A 20,312-nucleotide genomic window follows, 5' to 3' on the forward strand; every position below is an offset into this window, starting at 1 on the left:
ATTAAACTCAAGGCCAGTGCTTGGCAGCACAGCAAATTCAAAAAAACGAACACAGATTGTAGCACATTCTCGGACTGGATATAGAGGAGAAATGAGAACATGACACGGATTGCATGACATACGATCAAACAAGCCATTATTAACAGGACACTGAACATGGTGACTAGCAAGTAAGCGTGTTAGTTGTACGCATTTTAATCAATTCTATTCAATCTATTCTATCAATTCTAGCCCTTCGAGCCCCACGTTGGGCGCCAAAAAGGACTGTGGTGGTTTTACTGTGCTGGGTAGCTAAACACCACAACTGCTCTCTCACTCCCCCTCCTCAGATGAGGAGGGGAAGAAGTAAAGCAAAGAACAACTCACAGGTTGAGATAAGGATAATTTAATTAAAAGGAAATAATAATAATAAAAGAAAGATTATTATGAACTAAACAATTTAACTAAAGGGGAAAAAAAAAGGAAAGGGAAAAAGAGAGGGGGAAAGGAAAAAAAAAAGGAGGAAAACAAACAAATAAAACAAATGAAGGCTATGTGGAAGTGCAGAGGAAAGAAATTACTCTCTACTTCCCACAAATGAGTGATGCTTGAGCACGTCCTTGAAGCAGGGCCTCAACGAATGTAACCGGTGTTCGGGAGGAGGACTGACGTTTTCACAATGAGAACCCACCCCTCCCCTCTTCTTCCTGTTTCCACCTTTTATTGCTGAGTGTGACACCACATGGTATGGAATATCCCTTTGATTGGTTTAGGTCAAGCTGCCCTGGTGATGTTTCTCTTCTCACTTTTTGCTCACCCCCTAGGAGGGTTAGAGAGAGTCCTGATGCTGTGCCAGCACTGCTCAGCAGCAGACACAACACTGGTGTGATAACACTGCTGTTGTAGCTACAAGTGCAGAGCACAGCACTGTATGGGCTGCTGCAGGGAAAGTTAACATTCCAGCCAGACCCAGTACAATTATCTAAAACCTGAGTCAACCAGAACAGCAGTTAGCATTCTTGAGCTTTAAACCACTGATTCTGAGACATCCAACACACAACTACAAATTACACACAGTTCAAAAGAGCCTTCTTGTTTCAGACTTTTTTCCCCCGATTATTTAAAGAGCAAACTACAGATTTACACTGGAAATCTGTATCCTTGCACTGTATTCAGCCTTAATGTTCAAGCAGATATAATCAAAAAGACTCATTTTTCAATCAACATTATTGTGAACAGTTTTGGTCAAATTTTAGTCACATTTTACTCAAGTCCTCTCCAAGACAAAAATGGGTCCTTTTTGTTAACTTCTCTGAATCATGTTCGTTTCCATTAAAATATTAATTTTTCCATCGAGAGATGTTGTTTTTTAAATACTTTTTGTACACAAATTGGTACAGAGGAAGTCTGAGGGAGGTATGTTTGTATACAAACTTGAACACATACAAGCCAGGGAGTTTCAGTTTTCCTGAACACTCACAGTTGCATGATGATGTCTATTATTCTAAAAGATAAAGAGCAAACTATAAAATGCAATCCAGAATTATTGAGAACATAGGCTTAAATTGTTTGCAATAAATTTCATGCACACAAATACGATTTCTTAGTTGATCCTCTTGGATCAGTAAGCATCACATTCTGTGAAAAGTGCGTTATTTCCAAGCATGAAGAACCAGTTATGTTGACTATCTTTACTATTTATAACTGCTCTTTAAAAATCAAAATCCTATTATTATGTTTGTATACCTATTACTACTAACAGAAAGCCTCACAAAACAGTTCTGATTCCATCACTGCTGCACTTTGATGGGTTCCATCAAAATTCATTTGTTATTAATCCAGGTCACTCTTACTGTAGTGCAGTTGATAAGTACGATAGCAAGCATAGTAGTTATGACATACAGCATTACATAGCAATTAATATTATACAAAAATCATGGGCTATTCTTACCCAAGATCAAACCCACTTGAGGTACACAACAGGCTTTCCCATTCTTCTGCATTACCCACCAAGTGCACCCAGGTCCCTGAGCAAAAGCAATCCCACAAATGGGTTTGTCTTTGCCTGAGGCAGGAATAGCCCAGACTGTCTTCCCCAGCATGTATTTTATGTGCACTAGAGGGACTTTATCCCCTTCTACAGTACATAAGAGTTATAATTGGGCAGGGTCAGCTCAACAGATCCCCTAGCATTGACTAACCAGGTGGCTTTTGATAAATGTGTATTCCAAAGTTTGAATGCCCCAGCACCTGTTGCTCTCAGTGTAGTCTTTAGCAATACATTGTATCGCTTGATTTTCACAGAGGCTGGTAAGTGATAGGGGGTGTGATATACCCAACCAATGGCATGTTCTTTGGCCCAGGCATCTATGAGGTTGTTTTGGAAATGAGTCCCATTGTCTGATTCAATTCTTCCCAAGATGCCATGTCACAATAAGACTTGCTTTTCAAGGCCCAGGACAGTTCTGGGCAGTGGCATGGGATATGTTTCTAGCCATCCAGTGGTTGCTTCCACTATTTTAAGTACATGGCACTTGCCATAGGAGGTTTGTGGAAGCGTGATGTAATCAATCTGCCAGGCCTCCCCATATTTGTATTTCAGCCATCACCCTCCATAACACTAAGGCTTTAACTGGTTGGCTTGCTTGATGGCAGCACATTTCATATTCTATGGAATAAGGCCCTAGAGGGAAGAGAGGGCTACAGGCAAGTTCCCAGGCCTGGTTCCCAAGCTAGCAAGTGTTTTCTCCTAGCAGTGTTTAGCAGCCATTTTATGTCAGTACTTTCTCATTACAATTTGGTTATCTCCAAAATTGCTCCCATTGGTGGCTAATACATGAGAGGGTTGTGCTGCCATGTAGAGGGTCCTTGACAGGCTGGAGAAATGGGCAAACAAGAACCTCATCCAGTTCAAAGGAGAAGGACAAAGTCCTGAACCTGGGGAAGAACAACCCCAGGCACCAGTACATGCTGGTTGAATGTTAGCCATCAGCACGTCCTTGCTGCAATAAAGACCAATGATATCCTGGGCTAAATTACAAGGAGCATTGCCAAAAGTTCAAGGGAGGTGATTGTTCCCCTCTATGAGATGTCCCCCCTTTAAACTCCCATTCTCACTCAGCTTTCCATTCTGCCCTGTCTCCTTCATCCCAACAGACATCTGGAGCTAACTCCACGGTAAAAATGTAGTTCAGGATATGTGGCCCAGTCACCTACATACATTCCATATCATAGATAATATAGTCCTGTCCTGCTTCTGGATTTTTCATGAATGGGCACAAAACACTGATGCAGGTTTATGTTACGGACCTGTTCATAGCAAATTCTGCTCTTCTAGCCTTTACATTTGTGATGTTTTTCTACATAGACCTTACACTTCTCAGTGAAAATCATAGCCAAACAATCCACTTGTTTATGTAATAGCCATGGCCTTGTGCCTCTATAAACATTCCCAGACTTCCACAACAGCCTGCAGCTGGTACACCTTATCCTTGTTACCAAGTTAAATGCACAATCATGAGACAAGGAGAGCCAGCATTAACATTTACAGCTACGGCCATAGTTATACAATGCGTGACAAAGCTCACAAAAGGATTTTTGTCTGAAATAATTTCTTGACATCCTTAACACCATATACATGTTCATAGTGTAAAAGGTTAAAAGAGGTCTTGATATATTGTTGTAGTTTAACCCAACAGGCAGCTAAGCATAACACAGCTGTTTGCTCATTGCCCCCCAGGGAAGGGAACTGACAAAAGAGAGAGAGGGGAAGAGAGAAAATAATCATAAAAATAAAAACAAGTGATAAACAATGCAACTCCTCACCACCAACAGACCAAAGCCCAGCAAGCCCCTGAGCAACAACAGCCCCCTGGGCCAACTCTCCCCAGTTTTATTCTTGAGCATGATGTCATATGGTCTCCCTTTGGCCAGTTTGGGTCAGCTGTCCTGGTTCTGTGCTCTCCCAGCTTCTTGTGCACACCAGCCTCTTTGCTGGCAGTGCAGTATGAGAAAAAGAGTCCTTGACTTAGCGTAAGCACTGCTCTGCAACAAATAAACCATCAGTGTGTTATCAGCATTATTCTCATCCTAAACCCAAAACAAAGCACCATACTAGCTACTAGGAGGAAAATTAACTCTATCCCAGCTGAAACCAGGTCAAAGGGTCTTCTGAAAGGCCAGGCAGGGTAGAAAGCTGCTTAATCTTCTCTGTGCTCAAAACAGCTATGCCAAAACCCCACCGGTAACCTTTTGGGTCCTTGGAGTACCCTCTCCTGAGGTAGTCTATGCCAAGGATGCACGGAGCCTCTAGGCCAGTCACAATGGGATGCTTTTGCCACTCGTTCCCAGTTAGGCTCACTTCAGCCTCCAATACAGACAGCTGTTGGGATCCCCCTGTCAGTCTAGAAATACAGATGGGTTCTGCCCCCTTTATGGCTTGATGGCATTAGTGTACACTGTGCACCAGTGTCCACTAGATCCTTGTACTCCTGTAGGTCCAATGTGCCAAGCCACTGGAACCACACAGTCCAGTAAATCCAGTTGTCCCTTTCCTATGCCTGGCCAGAGGCAGGGCCCCCTCTAGACCTGGTTGGAGTATCTATCACTTAATTCTTGCAAATACAAAGCAGAGGTCCCTTCATTAGGGACAGGAAGAACATCAGCCCTTCTACCCCCTCTGGGGGACTGCCCAACAGAAACTGGAACAGTAACTTTTTTTTTTTTTTTTTTTTTTAGGAAACCCTGTATCGGCTGCTTGAAGTTCATGTACCCGAGTTGCTAGGGTTGAAGTAGGATCGCCATCCCACTTCCTCATGTCCTCCCCACGGTCACGTAGATAAAACCACTGGTTGTGGATGCCCCATCCCTGGAGGTGTTCAAGACCAGGTTAGATAAGGCCCTGAGCAACCTGATCTAGTGAGTAGCATCCCTGCCTATGGCCGGGGGGGTGGGCTGGAACTAGATGATCTTTGAGGTCCTTTCCAACCCAAGCCATTCTATGATTACCACTCTCCATGGTGGTCCACTTGCATGGGTAACATATATCATCATCCTTGAAGGGATACCTTTCCTTCACACCTATCAAGATTCACCTCTAGAGGGTGAGGGCTTGTGCTCCTTTTCCAATTGCTTTGTCAATGCCCTTCCCTAGAGAGGGATCCCAGCTGCTTGACTTCTCTGCCCTCTAATTCCAGACTATTGGCCCTATTATCTCAGTGACAGAGCAGTAAGGTGACAACATGCTTGCTTGGACGATGGCTGAAATCTTTTCACATATCTCATAGCTCACCCTGGGATAGGGATCAGGTGGTTACTGCTGCTTTTATGATATCATCTTCTTTGTCATCCTGTTGCCATGATAATCCTACTTCTGGTGTTACACAGTACAGCAAACTAATAACCTTAAACCAGCCCCCCAAAATGATAAATAACACATCAGGGAACACATACAGTAAGTAATGTGCCATATAAAACAATTCTGAGAACACAGTCACACTGGGGGTAAAAGCTCTTGGGTTGAGATAAAGTCAGCTTAATAGGACAGAAAATGAATGGAAATATAATTATGATAATAATAATGATAAAAGAACATAGGAAGCAAGATCAATTGCATTGTGCATCATATCACCCGCTGACTGATGCCTAGCCTGTCCCCAAGCAGCAGTCCCCCCCCCGCCCTGGCCAGCCACCCCATATAAGGACCAGGTACTGTTTAACATCTTTGTCAGTGACATGGACAGTGAGATTGAGTGCACCCTCAGCAAGTTTGCCGATGACACCGAGCTATGTGGTGCAGTTGACATGCTGGAGGGAAGGGATGCCATCCAGAGGGATCTTGACAAGCTTGAGAGGTGGGCCTGTGAAAAACCTCATGAGGTTCAACAAGGCCCAGTGCAAGGTCTTGCATCTGGGCCAGGGCAATCCCAAGCACGAATACAGGCTGAATGGAGAATTAATTGAGAGCAGCCTTGATGAGAAGGACCTGGAAATCTTTGTTGATGAGAAACTCAACACGAACCAGCAATGTGCACTTGAAGCCCAGAAAATCATCCATATCCTGGGCTGCATCAAAAGAAGCACAGCCAGCAGGTTGAGGTAGGTGATTCTCCCCCGCCTCCTCACTGGCAGGGCAGCATAAGCAGCAGAAGAGTACTTGACTTAGTGTAAGCACTGCTTGGCAATAATTAAACCATCAGTGTGTTATCACCATTAACCTCATCCTAAATCCAAAAACACAGCACCATACCAGCTACTAGGAGGAAGACATTCTATTCCAACTGAAACCAGGACCTATGACATAAAAAAATAAAAAAATAAAAAAAAACTCTTCCAAACAAAAAAGCATAGTCAAGTTCCTTTTAGATTTGTTATACTGCCAAATTATTTAAAAATGAAATGCTAATCATAAGCCATGGCAGACTGAAAACAGAGGAAACAAATATTTGCACATTTTGTAGATTATTACATAGCTGCCTGGGAGAAGCTTCATCTGTATCAGAAACAAAGCACAATATGAACCCGTGGGAACACATTTGCTGTTTCCATCAGATGCAAAAGAAAATGTGATAAAAGGAGCCTTGAACTGAATAATTTAAGTCACTTGAAACATGGCACTAAGAGGAAAATTAAAACTAGAAATGGAACAACCTTCACTGTTGGACATGCTCACAAAAAATGGAAGTGGAAAAAGGAGTTTCCCAGAACCACCAAGGTAAATAGTCTAGTATATAATTTTATGCCACAAAACAAAGACATTAAAAGCAAATCCATCTAGAGGGAAAGCATTACTACCTACTACAAACATACTTCCTCCTCGGTATCAACTAACTGAGAAGCTTTCACTGGCATAACCAGCAACATCAGAATTAAAAAGCAATGAGAACAATCCTAAGAAAGTGCAAAGGCCCATTTCCCAAAAGAGCTCCTGAACAGTATCACTCACTCAAAACTATAATAAATTCCAAAAAGGAAAAGCAGCAGATGGCACACAGAAACATGCAACTAAAAGTTCCTTGGTTATCACCTTGGCTGATTTCTCTTCCCAAGCACTAGTTCAAAAGATTACCAGATGAGGTTTATTTATTTAAACTAGACCAGTTCTTCTAACTACAAGGTTCAAGGTTGAAAGACTCAGGAAAAAAAAAAGAGTCATGTCTTCATAATTTATTAAAAATTTAAGACAACACTGTGATTTAGCCTTGCAGACAGCTAAACACTACAAAGCCATTTGCTAGCCCTCTGTATTGGGTTTACGTGACAAGGGCTTAGTAGCAGGGGGGCTGCAGAGGTGGCCTCTGTAAGAAGAGTCCAGAAACTGCCCCATGTTAGATAAGGGCCAGATCCAGCTGGCTCCAAAAGGGACACACCGCTGGCTAGAGGTGAGCTAATAAAATTTGTTGGTTGCACCTCTGTGAGAGCAGATTTATGAAAGGGGAAAGAATGCTGCGCAACAGCAGCTGGGAGAGAAAAGTGAGAAATCTGGCCTGATGAATCTGGCCTGGTGAATCTGGCCTGAAGGAGGCTGTGGCACATGGAGTGCCCCTGCTGGAGCAGACTCTGGGCTGGACCTATAGCCCATGGAGAGGAACCCACGCAAGAGATTGTGAACTGGCAGGAGCTGCTGCCCGGGGGACCCATTTGGGGTGTTATCAGTATTACTCTCATCCTAAATCCCAAACACCATCCATACCAGCTACTAGGAAGAATATTAACTCTATGCTAACAGAATCCAGGACAGACAAAAATAAGTTATCCGCAGGCATTATAAGATATGGTACCATGAGAAGCAACAAAACAGGCCCAAGAGTGATCATTACAATTCTACTGGAATTATGTTGCTCTTTAGCAGTAGATAAGTGCCTGAACAAAGCACAAGTACAGGTGTTGCACTGTAAATTTGGGGATATTTACTTCACTCTGTGTGAAAATTAGTTGCATCTTTAAGAAAGGCACATGGGAACAGTAAGGTTACTGATTATTGGTAGCAAGCCACAGCACTACAGTTGCTCAACCTATACACAGAAAAATCCTACAAACAGCAAGAACAATGCTACTCTGACCCCAAAGCATTAAAACCACAGTGACTCTGTGAGACTTCTACTTTAAAGTAATGACTGCTGTAATAACTAGAGAACTGACAGTAGTTTTCCTTATATAAACCAATACAACTGCTGCAGAAGAGTATGCCTACTGTAGATATTTTCCCATTGAGATTCAGATTGGCTCAGCTTGTTTTGTCTATCAGTGAAGCTGTTGGCACCTCTGTGATAAGATTCTTAAGAAAGGGTTAAAAAAAACACAAACAACAACAAACCACCGTACACCAGCTATGGGACAGAGGAGTTAGGAAAAAAATGTGAGAGGAAACAACTCTGCAGATACCAAGGTCAGTGAAATAGGGAGAGGAGATGTTCCAGGTACTGGTGCCAATATCCTCCTGCAGCCTGTGGAAAAGACCACAGTGAATAGATAGGGAGATTGCTTACTAATTACCAAAAACAAAACAGACTTGACTTAGGGAAAGTTAATTTATTGCCAATTAAAAATAGAGTAGGATAGTGAAAAACAAAACTAAAAACACCTCCCCGCCCTTCTTCCTAGACTCAACTTCATTCCTTCACTCCTGAAGTATCTACCTCCTTCCCCCAAACTCCAAGCAGAACAGGGAAGATGGGGTAATGAGGAATGGGGGGAGGGTATTTGCAGTCAGTTCACAATGCCTCATCTCTGCTGTTCCTTCCTCCTCACACTCTTCCCCTGCTCCAGCATGGAATCTCTCCCACGGGATACAGTCCTTCCCAAACTGCTCAAATATGGGCTTCCCACAGTGCATGGGTCCGTACCACAAGATGCAGTCCTTCAAGAACGAACTGCTCCAGCATGGGTCCCCCCAGGCCACAGTTCCTGACAGACAAGTGGCTCCTGCATGGGCTCTCCATGGGCTGCAGTTTCCTACAGGCTCCAGCATGGGATCCTCCACAGGGTATGGTGTGGATATCTGCTCCCCCGTGGTCCTCTCAAGAGGCTGCAGGGGAATCTCTGCTCCAGCACCTGGAGCACCTCCTCTCACTCCTCCTTTGCTGACCTTGGTGTCTGCAGAGTTGTTTGTGAGCAGCTGCAGGGTGCTTAGCTGCCTACAGGGCTTAACCCCACAATGCCACATAGGGATTTAAGAAAAGTTTAGGTCATCTTCTCTTCACTGCAAGACACTTAGGGATAAATGTACCAGTGAATACAGCTAACACTTGGTTTATCTTAGATGTCCAATAAAACCTTTACAAGTTAAGAACAGTATATAAGGGCATATAAGGACACTATTCTATGCAATTTATAAAATCTACCCCCAGCTTGACAAACACTTAAAAGGGAACTTCTACTTTTAGAGCAGCTGAAGATTGCTTCAAAAATTCACGGATATGTGCTAAGGAAGACAATTTGGTTCCAGAAGTTTTTTTCCCAAAGATTTAAATTCTATTGTAGTTTTCCAAGCGTTCTCTACTCAAGCTTGTAACAGAGCTTTGGCTGATTTCAACTCTGAGTTTCAAGCTGCAAGATTATTTAGAAATGTAATTATCTTGAGTTCCTTTTACTGATTAGAATAGGGGGGAAATCCCTAAAGAATGTAAAAAGCATTTAGTTACCTCATTAAGAGAAAACAGATATTGAATCAACAGAAATAGAAGACTACCCTTTACAGCTGACAGAATAACAAATCCCCATTTTTAATAAGACAAAATTTGGCTCACTTGACCACTGCTACCATTTTATGTATTTTTTCTATCACTTTTTCCAGGTAGCAATTCATAACAAGACAATATTGGTTTAATAAATAATTTATACTTCATTATTGTATTTAAAGTTACATACAATAAGCCTTCAGATGACATCAGTTACAAGAAGCTGAAACATGTAAAAGCCTCCACTTAGTTTGTACATAACCAAAAAAGAATACAGTAAAAGCAGTTGTAATTTAGTTCACGTCACAGAATCTTACTTAGCATGACTTACTTCAAATAGTGAAATCCTATGTACAAAATCCTGACCTGTAACTATCATCTGTAACAGCAGTCTTTATTGACAGATATGCATCTATATAGTGCTGAGTAGTACCTTCTGTTTTTTTTTAACTCAGATTTCCAAAAACAAACAAAAATCTTTGGTTATAATTAACAGTTTTTCCTCCTATAGAACATCAGCTTTTGATGTTTTCAAACTGTTTCAGACTATGCTGAGTCTGTTTTGCCAGTGATGAGTGACCTAGTGACCTCCCTGTCCTTATCTCAACCTGTGAGCCCTTTCTGTCATATTTCCCCCCCCTTTTTTTGGGGGGGAGGGGGTGAGAGCGCAGTTGTGGTGGAGTTCAGCTGCATAGCAGGGTCAAACAAATACATTAAGATATCCATTTGAGTATACTGCTATACAATGAAACAAATCCCTCACTAGTTGTAGGTAAGGGAGTAGTCCCTCTCCACCTCCCACCAAGAAATACTTCCAAGTTTAAATAGTACAGCTGTACAGGAATAAAAATTAAATTGAACACTCTCACTGATCAACGTGTGGTAAATATTCTACACCCACAGAACAATGCTTTAGTTATATCTATTGACAACTTGATTAGTCCAAGAACCTTTAGCAGTCTTTGTTAGCGTTTTAAAGTAAATAAACTGTCAGCTTCTGTTAAGTCAGTTGTACCCAGTGTTACTGTGCAAACATACCTGGCTCAGTCTCTGTTTTCGGTGTTACTTTTTCCTCTCTTGAAATGCTCATTTCTGTCATTTGCTGCATTACAGGCAAAGCGGCAACAGGCACATTTCTGTTTACGTACGGTGAAATGGGTAATTTATGTTAGTTTTGAGTTCATAATAAAAGCTCAAACTGTCAAAATCCATCAATAGACTACCTGTTCCTGACCTCTACTTCTACCATCTCTAAAATACATCTTCCAATCTATTTTAGTTTCCCTATAGGAAAATAGGAAATCTGTGGCAAATATTTCTCCAGATAAACCAAAAATGTTCTTGTAAATGCAACAGTCCAACACCAACCACTAATTAGTTCTCATTTATATCCATAAGGCACTGTCTGGTGCCCCATCCCTTTTTCCTCTGCAGAAACTCATTATAATAGCATAGTGTTACTGCAGCGTTACTTTAACTTGCTATTTGCTCACATTTCATTCAAACCTGAAAATAATACCTTCATCTTACCTTGATTTTTCAGATGTGCTACTGGCAGCTCCTTCACAATTGTTTAAACTTGCATCTGCTCGTTGTATAGATGCAGAGTCTGAGGTAGGAGTGTTTGAACCACTAGCTGTGCCTGTATAAAAGGGATTTGAGAAGTTGATTATAAACAAACTCTAGAATACAAGTTAGTCAAGTAGCTTTGCATAGATTTATAAACTGTTTCCATTCATTCTACAGCATTTTCTTAAAGACAGGCTATAATGCTAATGACCAAAACACAGGGATTGTGTAAGAACACACTTTTAGTGGAAGGTAAGTTGTAAATTAAAGGCTCAACACCAAATGGGCCAGAATATATTATGCAAAAAATGCATTTTTTTTAAATTGATTTAAAGCATTATTCCCTTTGAAATACATAGTTTTAGTACACAGCTATCAGAACTCCTGAAATACATTCTGTAATTCCTCTCATTACCTACTATTTTAAAAACAAAGACTCAAACCTTTACCTGTTGGGCTGATTATACTGCTATTCTGCTGACGTTGAAGATATTCTTTGTAGCAAACAGAACACATGCCACTTGTCCTAGGATTTCCATAAAATCCACATCCTGTACTACACAGCATGGGCCCTGGGGTCTGGTTTGTCTCCTGAGCCATCTTGATGCTGTAAATAAAACCAAGAAAAGCATTAGGAAACCACATTTACACAGCCTATGTATTACCAAAAAGCCACTTAAATCTTTTGTCTTAATGTTATAAACAGACTTCTGCACCTCCCAAAGGTAGGCAATGCTAACCCTCATCTTTGCCACCAACTACAAACTTTAGGAATAAAAATACTTCAACCTCACTAGTATTTAACCTCTGCAAAGCAAGGTTTATAGAAAAACTGATAATAGCAACTAAATCCTTGGATCCCAAGGGCAATGAAACTAGAACACGGTAATCAAGCAGTCTACTACAAGTTGAGAGCACAGAACAATATCACACTTGTGCTCCAAGAAATTAGATTTAGTGGAAGTACTGCCTATGATTGCCTAAAATATCTCCACTTGGAGTGAAAACTCTAGATTACTATCTTACAATTTAGAAGCGGACACAATAAGGGATATTTGACTGCTGATGCTCATAAAAACTCAAGCGTACCAAAAGGTAATTAATTCTAGTGTTTAAATAAATACTTTTTAATAACTTGAAAAAAAAGCCACACTACAAGTTGTAAACATATCTCAGTAACAACTGTAATGGATGGCAGCATTTGTCTAGTTAAACTAGATTTCTGGGATCAAAGTAAATCAGAGGCAGGACGAAAAAGTAATTAAAATCTGCTTCCCTGCTGGTGGTCGTAGGACTTCAATGATTTATACCGTTGTTTCAGGACTACAAAACAAGGTTACATTTATTCTGATAGAACTCTCAACACTGACGCCCACGGGGGACCCATGTTGGAGCCGTTTGCTCCTGAAGGATGGACCCTGTGGTACAGAGCCATATTAGAGCAGTTCTTGAAGAGCTGCTGTCTGTGGGAAGCCCATGTAGGATCAGTTCAGGAAGGACAGCATCCCGTGGGAGGGACCCCATGTCGGAGCAAGAGAAGAGTGACCATGAAGGAGTGGTGGAGACAAATCTTTATGGACTGAATGCATCCCATGTTCCCCATTCCCCTGTGCTGCTCCGGGGGTAGATGTAGAAGAGGGTGGACTGGGCAAAAGTGTTTTTAATTTCCTTTTAATTTCTCACTGTTCTAGCCTGCTAGCGATAGGCAATAAATTATATTAATCTCCCTATGCTGAGTCTGTTTTGCCTGTGATGATAATTGATGAGCAAGCTCCCTGTCCTCATCTCAAACCTCAAGCTATTTTCATCGTATTTTCTCCCTTTTTTTCTTTGAGGAGGGGGAGTGAGAGAACGGTTGTGGCAGAGCTCAGCTGCATAGCAAGGTAAAACCACCATCTTTCATAGAATCATAAAGGTTGGAAAAGCCCTCCAAGATCATCTGGTCCAACCATACCCCTACCACTAATGTCACCCACTAAACCATGTCCCTAAGCACCACATCCAACCTTTCCTTAAACACCCCCAGGGATAGTGAGTCTACCAGCTCCCTGGGCAACCCTGGAAAGGGCAAACCCCCTCCCTACCCACCTCACCTCCCCAGGTGCCCTTACACAACAAATGTGAGGCTCCCGAGCTTAAGGGACAGTTAAGGGAAAACTTGGGGGAAGGTCCACCCAGGAGGTTGTCTAGAGCAAGGAAGGCAACTCCATACCTCAAGACTGCTTCCACCAGGAAAGAAGGGTAATTGTCATAGATGACTCCCTTCTAAGGGGAACAGAGGGCCCTATATGTCAGCCAGACTCTACTTGTAGGGAAGTCTGCTGCCTCTGTGGGGCCCGTGTCAGAGGCATTATCAGGAAACTTCCTGGCCTGGTTTGCCCCTCCAATTATCATCCATTACTGATAATTCAGGCTGGCAGCGATGAAATCACTGAGAGAAGCCTGAAGGCTATCAAAAGGGACTTTCAGAGGATTGGGGTGGTTAGCGGATGGAGTGGGAGCACAGGTGGTGTTTCCCTCTATCCCTTCAGTGGCAGGAAGAGATAGTGAGAGGACCTGGAAGGCCCAGCTGATAAATACATGGCTGAGAGACTGGTGCTATTGCAGGAATTTGGGAGGTTCTGGACAGAGGGAGGTTTACTCAGCACTTGGCCTGATGGCTGCAGATGGGTCCCACCTGCCTCAAAGGGGAGAACAAATCCTAGCCCAGGAGCTGGCAGAGCTTGTTGAGAGGGCTTTAAACTAGGTACAATGGGAGATGGGGATGAAATGAGGCTCAATAGAAATAACCCCCAAGGGAACAATGCCAGGGTTGGGGGCAAGGGCAGTGGCACAACTGAAGTTCATCTACACCAATGGATGCAGCATGGACAACAAACAGGAGGAGCTGGAAGTCAGTGTGCAGCAGGCAAACTACCACTTGGTTGCCATCGCTGAAATGTGGTGGGACCACTCCCACGACTGGAGTGCTGCAATGGATGTCTATAAGCTCTTCAAAAGGGACAGTCAACAAAGCAAGGACAGTGGCATGGCTCTCCCTATTAGAGAGTATTCCAATGTTCTAGAGCTTGGGGCTGGGAATGATAAGGCTGAGTCCCTATGGATAAGGATCAGTGGGAAGGCCAACAAGGCAGACATCCTGGTGGGGGCCTGTTATAGACTGTCAAACCAGAATGAAGTGACAGATGAGGCATTCTACAAGCAGCTGACAGAAGTTGCACAACTGCCAGCACTTGTTCTCATGGGGGACTTCAACTTCCCAGACGTATGCTGGAAATACAATACAGCCCTGAGGAAGCAGTCTAGGAGGTTTCTGGAGAGCATAGAAGATAGCTTCTTGATGCAGCTGGTTAGTGAACTTACCAGGGGGTGCCCTGCTAGACCTCTTCACAGAGAAGAACTGGTAGATGTGGTGGTCAGGAGCTGTCTTGGGCAGAGTGACCACAAAATGGTAGAGTTCTCTATTCTTGGTGAAATCAGGAGGGAGTGTCAGTAAAACTGCTACCTTGGACTTCCGGAGGGCAGACTTCAAATTGTTCAGGACACTGGTAGGGAGGGTCCCTTGGGAGTCAGTCCCAAAAGTTAGAGGAGTCCAGGAAGGCTGAATGCTCTTGAAGAAGGAATTCATAAAGGCCCAGGAGCAGGCTATTCCTGCGTGCCTTAAGATGAGCTGGCAGGGAAGAAGACTGGCGTGGCTGAACAGGGAACTTTTGCTGAGCAACCAGGGAAAAAAAGACTTTATATCCGTTGGAAGAAGAGACAGGCAACTCAGGGAGAGTACAAGGAAGTTACCAGCATATTCACAGAAAAAAGTCAGGAAGGCTAAAGCCCAGCATGAGCTACTCTATTTCCTTGGAAAGCTAGCTAATACCATTACATGTCTACTTTCCTAAATTTCTCAGAAACTTGGGTCTGTATTGGGTTTACATGGCAAGGTTTTGGTAGCAGGGGGCTGCAGGCATGCCCTCTGTGAGAAAAATCCAGAAGCTGCACCATAAGGGCCAATTTCAGACAACTCCAAAGGGATACACCACTGCCCAGAGCTGAGCCAGTAAGTGATGTTGGTTGCACCTGAGTGAGACCATATTTAAGAAAGGGAAAAAAAAACAAAAAAAAAAAAACAACACACTGGTCAACAGCAGCTGGGAGAGAAAGGAGTGAGAAACAGCCCTGCAAACACCAAAGTCAGGGATGAAGGAGGGGGAGATGCTCCAGGCACCAGAGCTGAAGTTCCCCTGCGGCCTGTGGAGAGAACCATGGTGGAACAGGTTGTCCCCCTGTAGCCTATGGGCACCACATCAGAGCAGATTTCCACACTGCAGCCTGTGGAGAACCCCTGCTGGATTATACTCCAGGCTGGACCTATAGTCTCTGGAGAGGAGGCCATATGGGACCAGGTGACCTGGCAGGAGCTGCTACATGTAGGGGACCCATGTTGGAGCAGTTTGCTCTTGATGGATGGACCCATATTTGGAGCAGTTCTTGAAGAGCTGCTGCCTGTGGGAAGCCCACACAGAATCAGCTCAGGAAAGACTGTGTCCCGTGGGAAGGATCCCACATTGGAGCAGGGGAAGAGAATGACTTTGAACAAAGCATTACGGACTGACTGCAACCCCAATTCTCCCACACCACTCAGAGAAAGGAATTACAAGAGGGTGGATGAAAGGAAGGTTTTTTTTTTTTTTTGTATATTTCTCACTGCTCTAGCCTGTTAGTAATAAGTAATAAATTTTATTTATCTTCCTATGCTGAGTCTGTTTTGCCCATGAAGATAATTGTTGAGTGATCTCCTTGTCCTCATCGCAACCCTTGAGCCCTTTTCATCATGTTTTCTCTCCCTCTCCTTTTTGGGGGGGGGGAGGGGAGTGGAGTGAGAGAGCAGTTGTGGTGGAGCTCAGCTACACAGCTGAGTAAAACCACCCCAGGGTCACAAAATTGAGGTGAATTAGCTTCTACCTGTCACAAGGCTGCATTGTGACAGGCCAACCTAGAGGCTTACACACAAAGCCTTGTCAACAGGGGCCTCTGAAATCAGCTTCTATTTATATCTCTGAAGGCTGCCAACACCAACAACTCACAGAACTGAAGCATCTGAGCATACGCCCACTGTAATAGAGAAAAAAATAGAATTAACATGACTACAGCTTCCTTTCTAGAGGAAAGGCAAGTGCAGATACTTGAATTCAATCAAGAAAATGCATCATCATGATAGTCATGTCAGACAGCCATTTTCATCTCTATTTTACAGTAAGGTGAGAGAACTGGTTGTGTTCAGAAGCCTAAGATTATCATTGTCTCATGGGCTCAAAAATACATCCCCCTCAACTTCTATTTGGGTGGTTATAACCAAACCCCTTTGGAAAAAAAAAGAAAAACAAAAACAAAAAACTTCTCTTTTACCCCCAAAAGGAAGAAAACTTAAGCCCTAAGGATGTTCCTATTTAACCCTGAATTCCCAACATAAAAAGGAGCTATTTATTCTCTTTTATTTATTATGTTAACTCAAACAATAACTTATAGCACTGGCCTTCATAGTTGCTAGCAAGTTTACCCAGTAAAACTAAAACAGGAACACAAGCACCTTATTATTATGATTAATGAGGTCTCATAACTAAGAGATCTTTTTAGTTCCAAATTAGAACTAAGCTGACAGTCAGTTTTAATAACAGTAGATATTAAGACTATTTAAATGATCAACTAAGCTCTTTTCCGTACACCAAGGCCACTTCCAGTAATCTACAACTGAATCCTAACACATATGCGCTTCACCAAACACATAATGAATGCACTTAAAGTTACCTTAACACTTAATTTAAAAATAATAAAGGGAATAAAAATCCAAGCTAACTTTAAATCAATAAAAGCAGCTTGGAGTTGTGTCAATGGTCAAGCTAAATTGGCTAGTTAATCTAAATACTTATTTATCTGAACACCCTCCGCCAGAACCCCCTCTCCCAAAAAAACACACACACACAAGAACAGCAAGGATGTTTCTGGCATATGTGCTCTAGATGAGACAATAAGATGAAGTAAACACGGAGAAAATAGATCAAAAACGGACATTTCCCAATGATGAATAAATCCAGCTCAGCGAGTCAGACAAAAGGGAAGACACTACCAAGTGTTCAATGCGTGATACTTCTCAATTGTTTCCCCCTTCTCCCCCGAGAACACCGGAACACAAAAGACTCAAAGGTTGCCAGGTTCAGTTAAAAAATAAAAATAAATATGCAAGCAGGACGCCAAGCTGGAGCTGTGGAGACCAGTGCGCTCCCGGCCGGGCCCATATCTCACACCAACCTCCGAATCACGATCGATACATCAACCGCTGTGAAGCCCCACACGACCCCCTCGTTCCCAGCGAGGGCTACAGAAGCCTCATCGTATTGTTTCCTTTGTCTGCCCTGTTGAGTGGGGAAGGACCACCAGTCCAGACCGCGGCCTTCCTTCACAGCAACTGCCACGCCAGGAACCGAGAGGGAGGAGGCCACACCATAGTAAGCAAGAGACTCCCTACCACCTCTCGTCTCATGGAAAGCAGCGGAAACGCTGCGAGAAAGCTTAAAGTATCCCCGATATCACTCCTCTACGCACACTACCACCGCCCTAACAGCTCTTAAGAACCAAGCCCATTATTTCCCTCTCCCCCCCCCATTCTTCAGTGCTCGCATACCTGCTACGGGGGGCGGGGGAACAGGAGTGGGGGGGCGGGGCGGGGCGGGGCGAAGCGAAGCGAGAACCCTCACAGCGGATGTTGTAGGCGCTGCAGATGGCTCCGGACCGTTCCTAGGAGAGCGGTGGACGAGGTGCAGAGCTAGCAGCGCTACTACCACCCTTTCTATCCGCAGTAGGGATACGTAAGAAGAGCTGTGATGCGCAAGAGTTAGATGAAAAGAAGAAAGGCAGGCGAAACAAAGAGAGAATTAGGGAGGAGAGAAAAAGCCGAACCGACTGGTTCCGCCTCCTCCTAGCTGCTGCTAAGGCCTGTACGCCCACGCGCGGAAACAACTAGGGGGAGGTAGGGCGCATGCGAAGTAGCTTGTGGTACTATTACAGCCGCCCGCAGTCATCAAACCCTATACCTCGGGGACTATACAGTAATGGACAGGGAGTTTGCGCGTAATCAGAGAGTCTGCTCTTCCAAGGGGAGAAAAGCCCGTGTGCCTTCAACAGCTCAACCTTATCATAAGAATAGGGTATTGGGTAGGGCTATTGATTCATTGGCTGATATCTACTTACACTTCCATACCTAAACAAATGTTAAGGTACTAGTTGGCTACCTTTTTTTTTTTTTTTTTTTTTTCCTTTTTAAATAGGCTGACTTTCCTTTTTAAATAGGCTGACTTAACAAATTACTTGCAGTGATAAACCAGTCTAAAACTGGGGTAATCCTGTGCTTGGTGATTTTGTGGATTGTTTTTTTTGTGAGATTACAGTGTGAATAAATTATATTTTCTGTTACTTTTGTTGATTTAAATTCTTAACTTTTGAGTATTTACTATAGAGAGTCATTTGCTTTTAGTAAATAAAGATATCAGCTTGAGACATGTTTTCTGGACAGCTGAAGTAGGAAAAGATTTGTGGTATATGCTAAAGCCCACATAGCACAAATTTGTTGTATGGTTTGCCTGAAGGTTTGCTGACTTTTTCAGCCTCGTCTTTTAACTCAGTGCTTACAGTTTGAGGGCTTGCTATTATTTATTGGCTGCTATTATTTATTGGCTGTGACCACCTATAGCCATAGGGTGAACTTGAAATCCAAACTTTAATTTGTATTTGCAAACTTGTATGTCCATGAGCCTAAAAATTAAGCGTTTCTATACTTTTCCATGTCCAAAGTTCAGATCAGGCTTCAACAATGGCTTAGATACAATAGGCTGTCTACCATAGACATAAATCTTCCAGGATGTTGATTACCCTGACCTGGATAGGTAAAAAACAGAAAGAAAGGTTATATTTCTATGGAGAGATGAAGTTGGAAGGTTGTGCAAGCATGGAGCACACTTGAAGAGGAAAAATAAATCAAAGAATTAAACTTATTTCAGACTTTCTGCTCACTCTGGGAGTAGAAAAGGGTAATTCATAGTTTTAAAATGCTGTTAGTAGGTATAGGATAATGATTACTTTGTCATAATAAATTAAAGGCAATTAATATTTTAAGGTAATATTTCTGGGAAATGGAAGATAAATATACCATGTTTGTGTGAATATATTCATCTTAGGAATAGAAGATCTGTAAAATTCAAAGCTGCTTTAGATAAATGGTCTAAATAGTTCAGCTTTGCTTAAATGCAGTTTCTACCACATTGTATTGATACTCTGAGGCTACAGTGTATTAGGACACACATTTATGGGTCTCTCTAAACCTTAAGAAAACAGCTAGAATTGGAAGGTATGGCTTTATAGGAAATACACCACTGAAATCATTAGAAAAAATATTTTTGCCTGACGTACCTTGTAATGCTGACTTTGTCAGAGGGATGACTCCTGAGACCCAAAAGCTTCTATCAGAGACAAAACTTTCAGGTAAATGGAACTATACTCTGATGAAGTATAGCATGCTTTGCTTAAGTATAAGGCACTAATAAGGGATTTCCAACACAAAAAGGCAGCATACAGAGGATGAAAGCAGAGACAGGCTACAAAGGAAGAATTGAGAGATGTTGTCCAGGTATATAGGGATGGTATCAGGAAAGTTAAAGCTCAGTTTGAGACTTGTAAGGAATATGAAGAGCAACAGCAACTTCCACTATTGCATTAATAGTAAAAGGCTGAACAGGGAAAATAGGGGACTGCTACTGAATGGGGTGGATTATTTAGCGATAGCAGACATACTGATAAGGACAAGGTACTTGCTGCATAAATTTCAAGAAGTATGCGCATAAAAACAGTAAAGCTGTATAGAGTTCAATTGAAGTTGAGCTTTTCCCAAATTGATTGAGAAAAGTTTGTTAAAATTGTTTTTCACAAATGTATCTTTGAAAACATGTTCTATAAAGATATGTCAGTAAGCCTTTCTATTCTGTATTCACTCAAAAATTTGTTGCTTTTCAAACCCTCCATTGTAATAATACTTATTACCATTAT

At 42.5% G+C, this 20,312-nt stretch overlaps 1 protein-coding gene across 2 annotated transcripts in view; it reads right to left on the minus strand.

The window, feature by feature from the left end:
• LOC311220906 (AN1-type zinc finger protein 5-like) overlaps positions 1 to 17,909 on the minus strand; it is a 30,147-nt gene extending 12,238 nt beyond the window's left edge. Inside the window, exons 1-4 of one of the 2 annotated variants that reach the window (XM_084304548.1) lie at positions 17,899 to 17,909; positions 11,675 to 11,832; positions 11,187 to 11,298; positions 10,695 to 10,792 (exon numbers count right to left, since the gene is read on the minus strand). In XM_084304548.1, coding sequence (XP_084160674.1) covers positions 10,695 to 10,792; positions 11,187 to 11,298; positions 11,675 to 11,825 — 361 coding nt within the window. In that variant the 5' untranslated portion in view covers positions 11,826 to 11,832; positions 17,899 to 17,909. Of the gene's footprint in view, positions 1 to 10,694; positions 10,793 to 11,186; positions 11,299 to 11,674; positions 11,833 to 14,588; positions 15,538 to 17,898 lie in introns of those variants that run through there. The other variant, XM_084304547.1, reaches the window with a different exon arrangement.
• Between the last annotated feature and the right edge of the window lie 2,403 nt (positions 17,910 to 20,312).

The sequence above is a fragment of the Netta rufina genome (genome assembly GCF_964035555.1).
Source record: "Netta rufina genome assembly, chromosome: W".
Taxonomy (NCBI): Eukaryota; Metazoa; Chordata; class Aves; order Anseriformes; family Anatidae; genus Netta; species Netta rufina.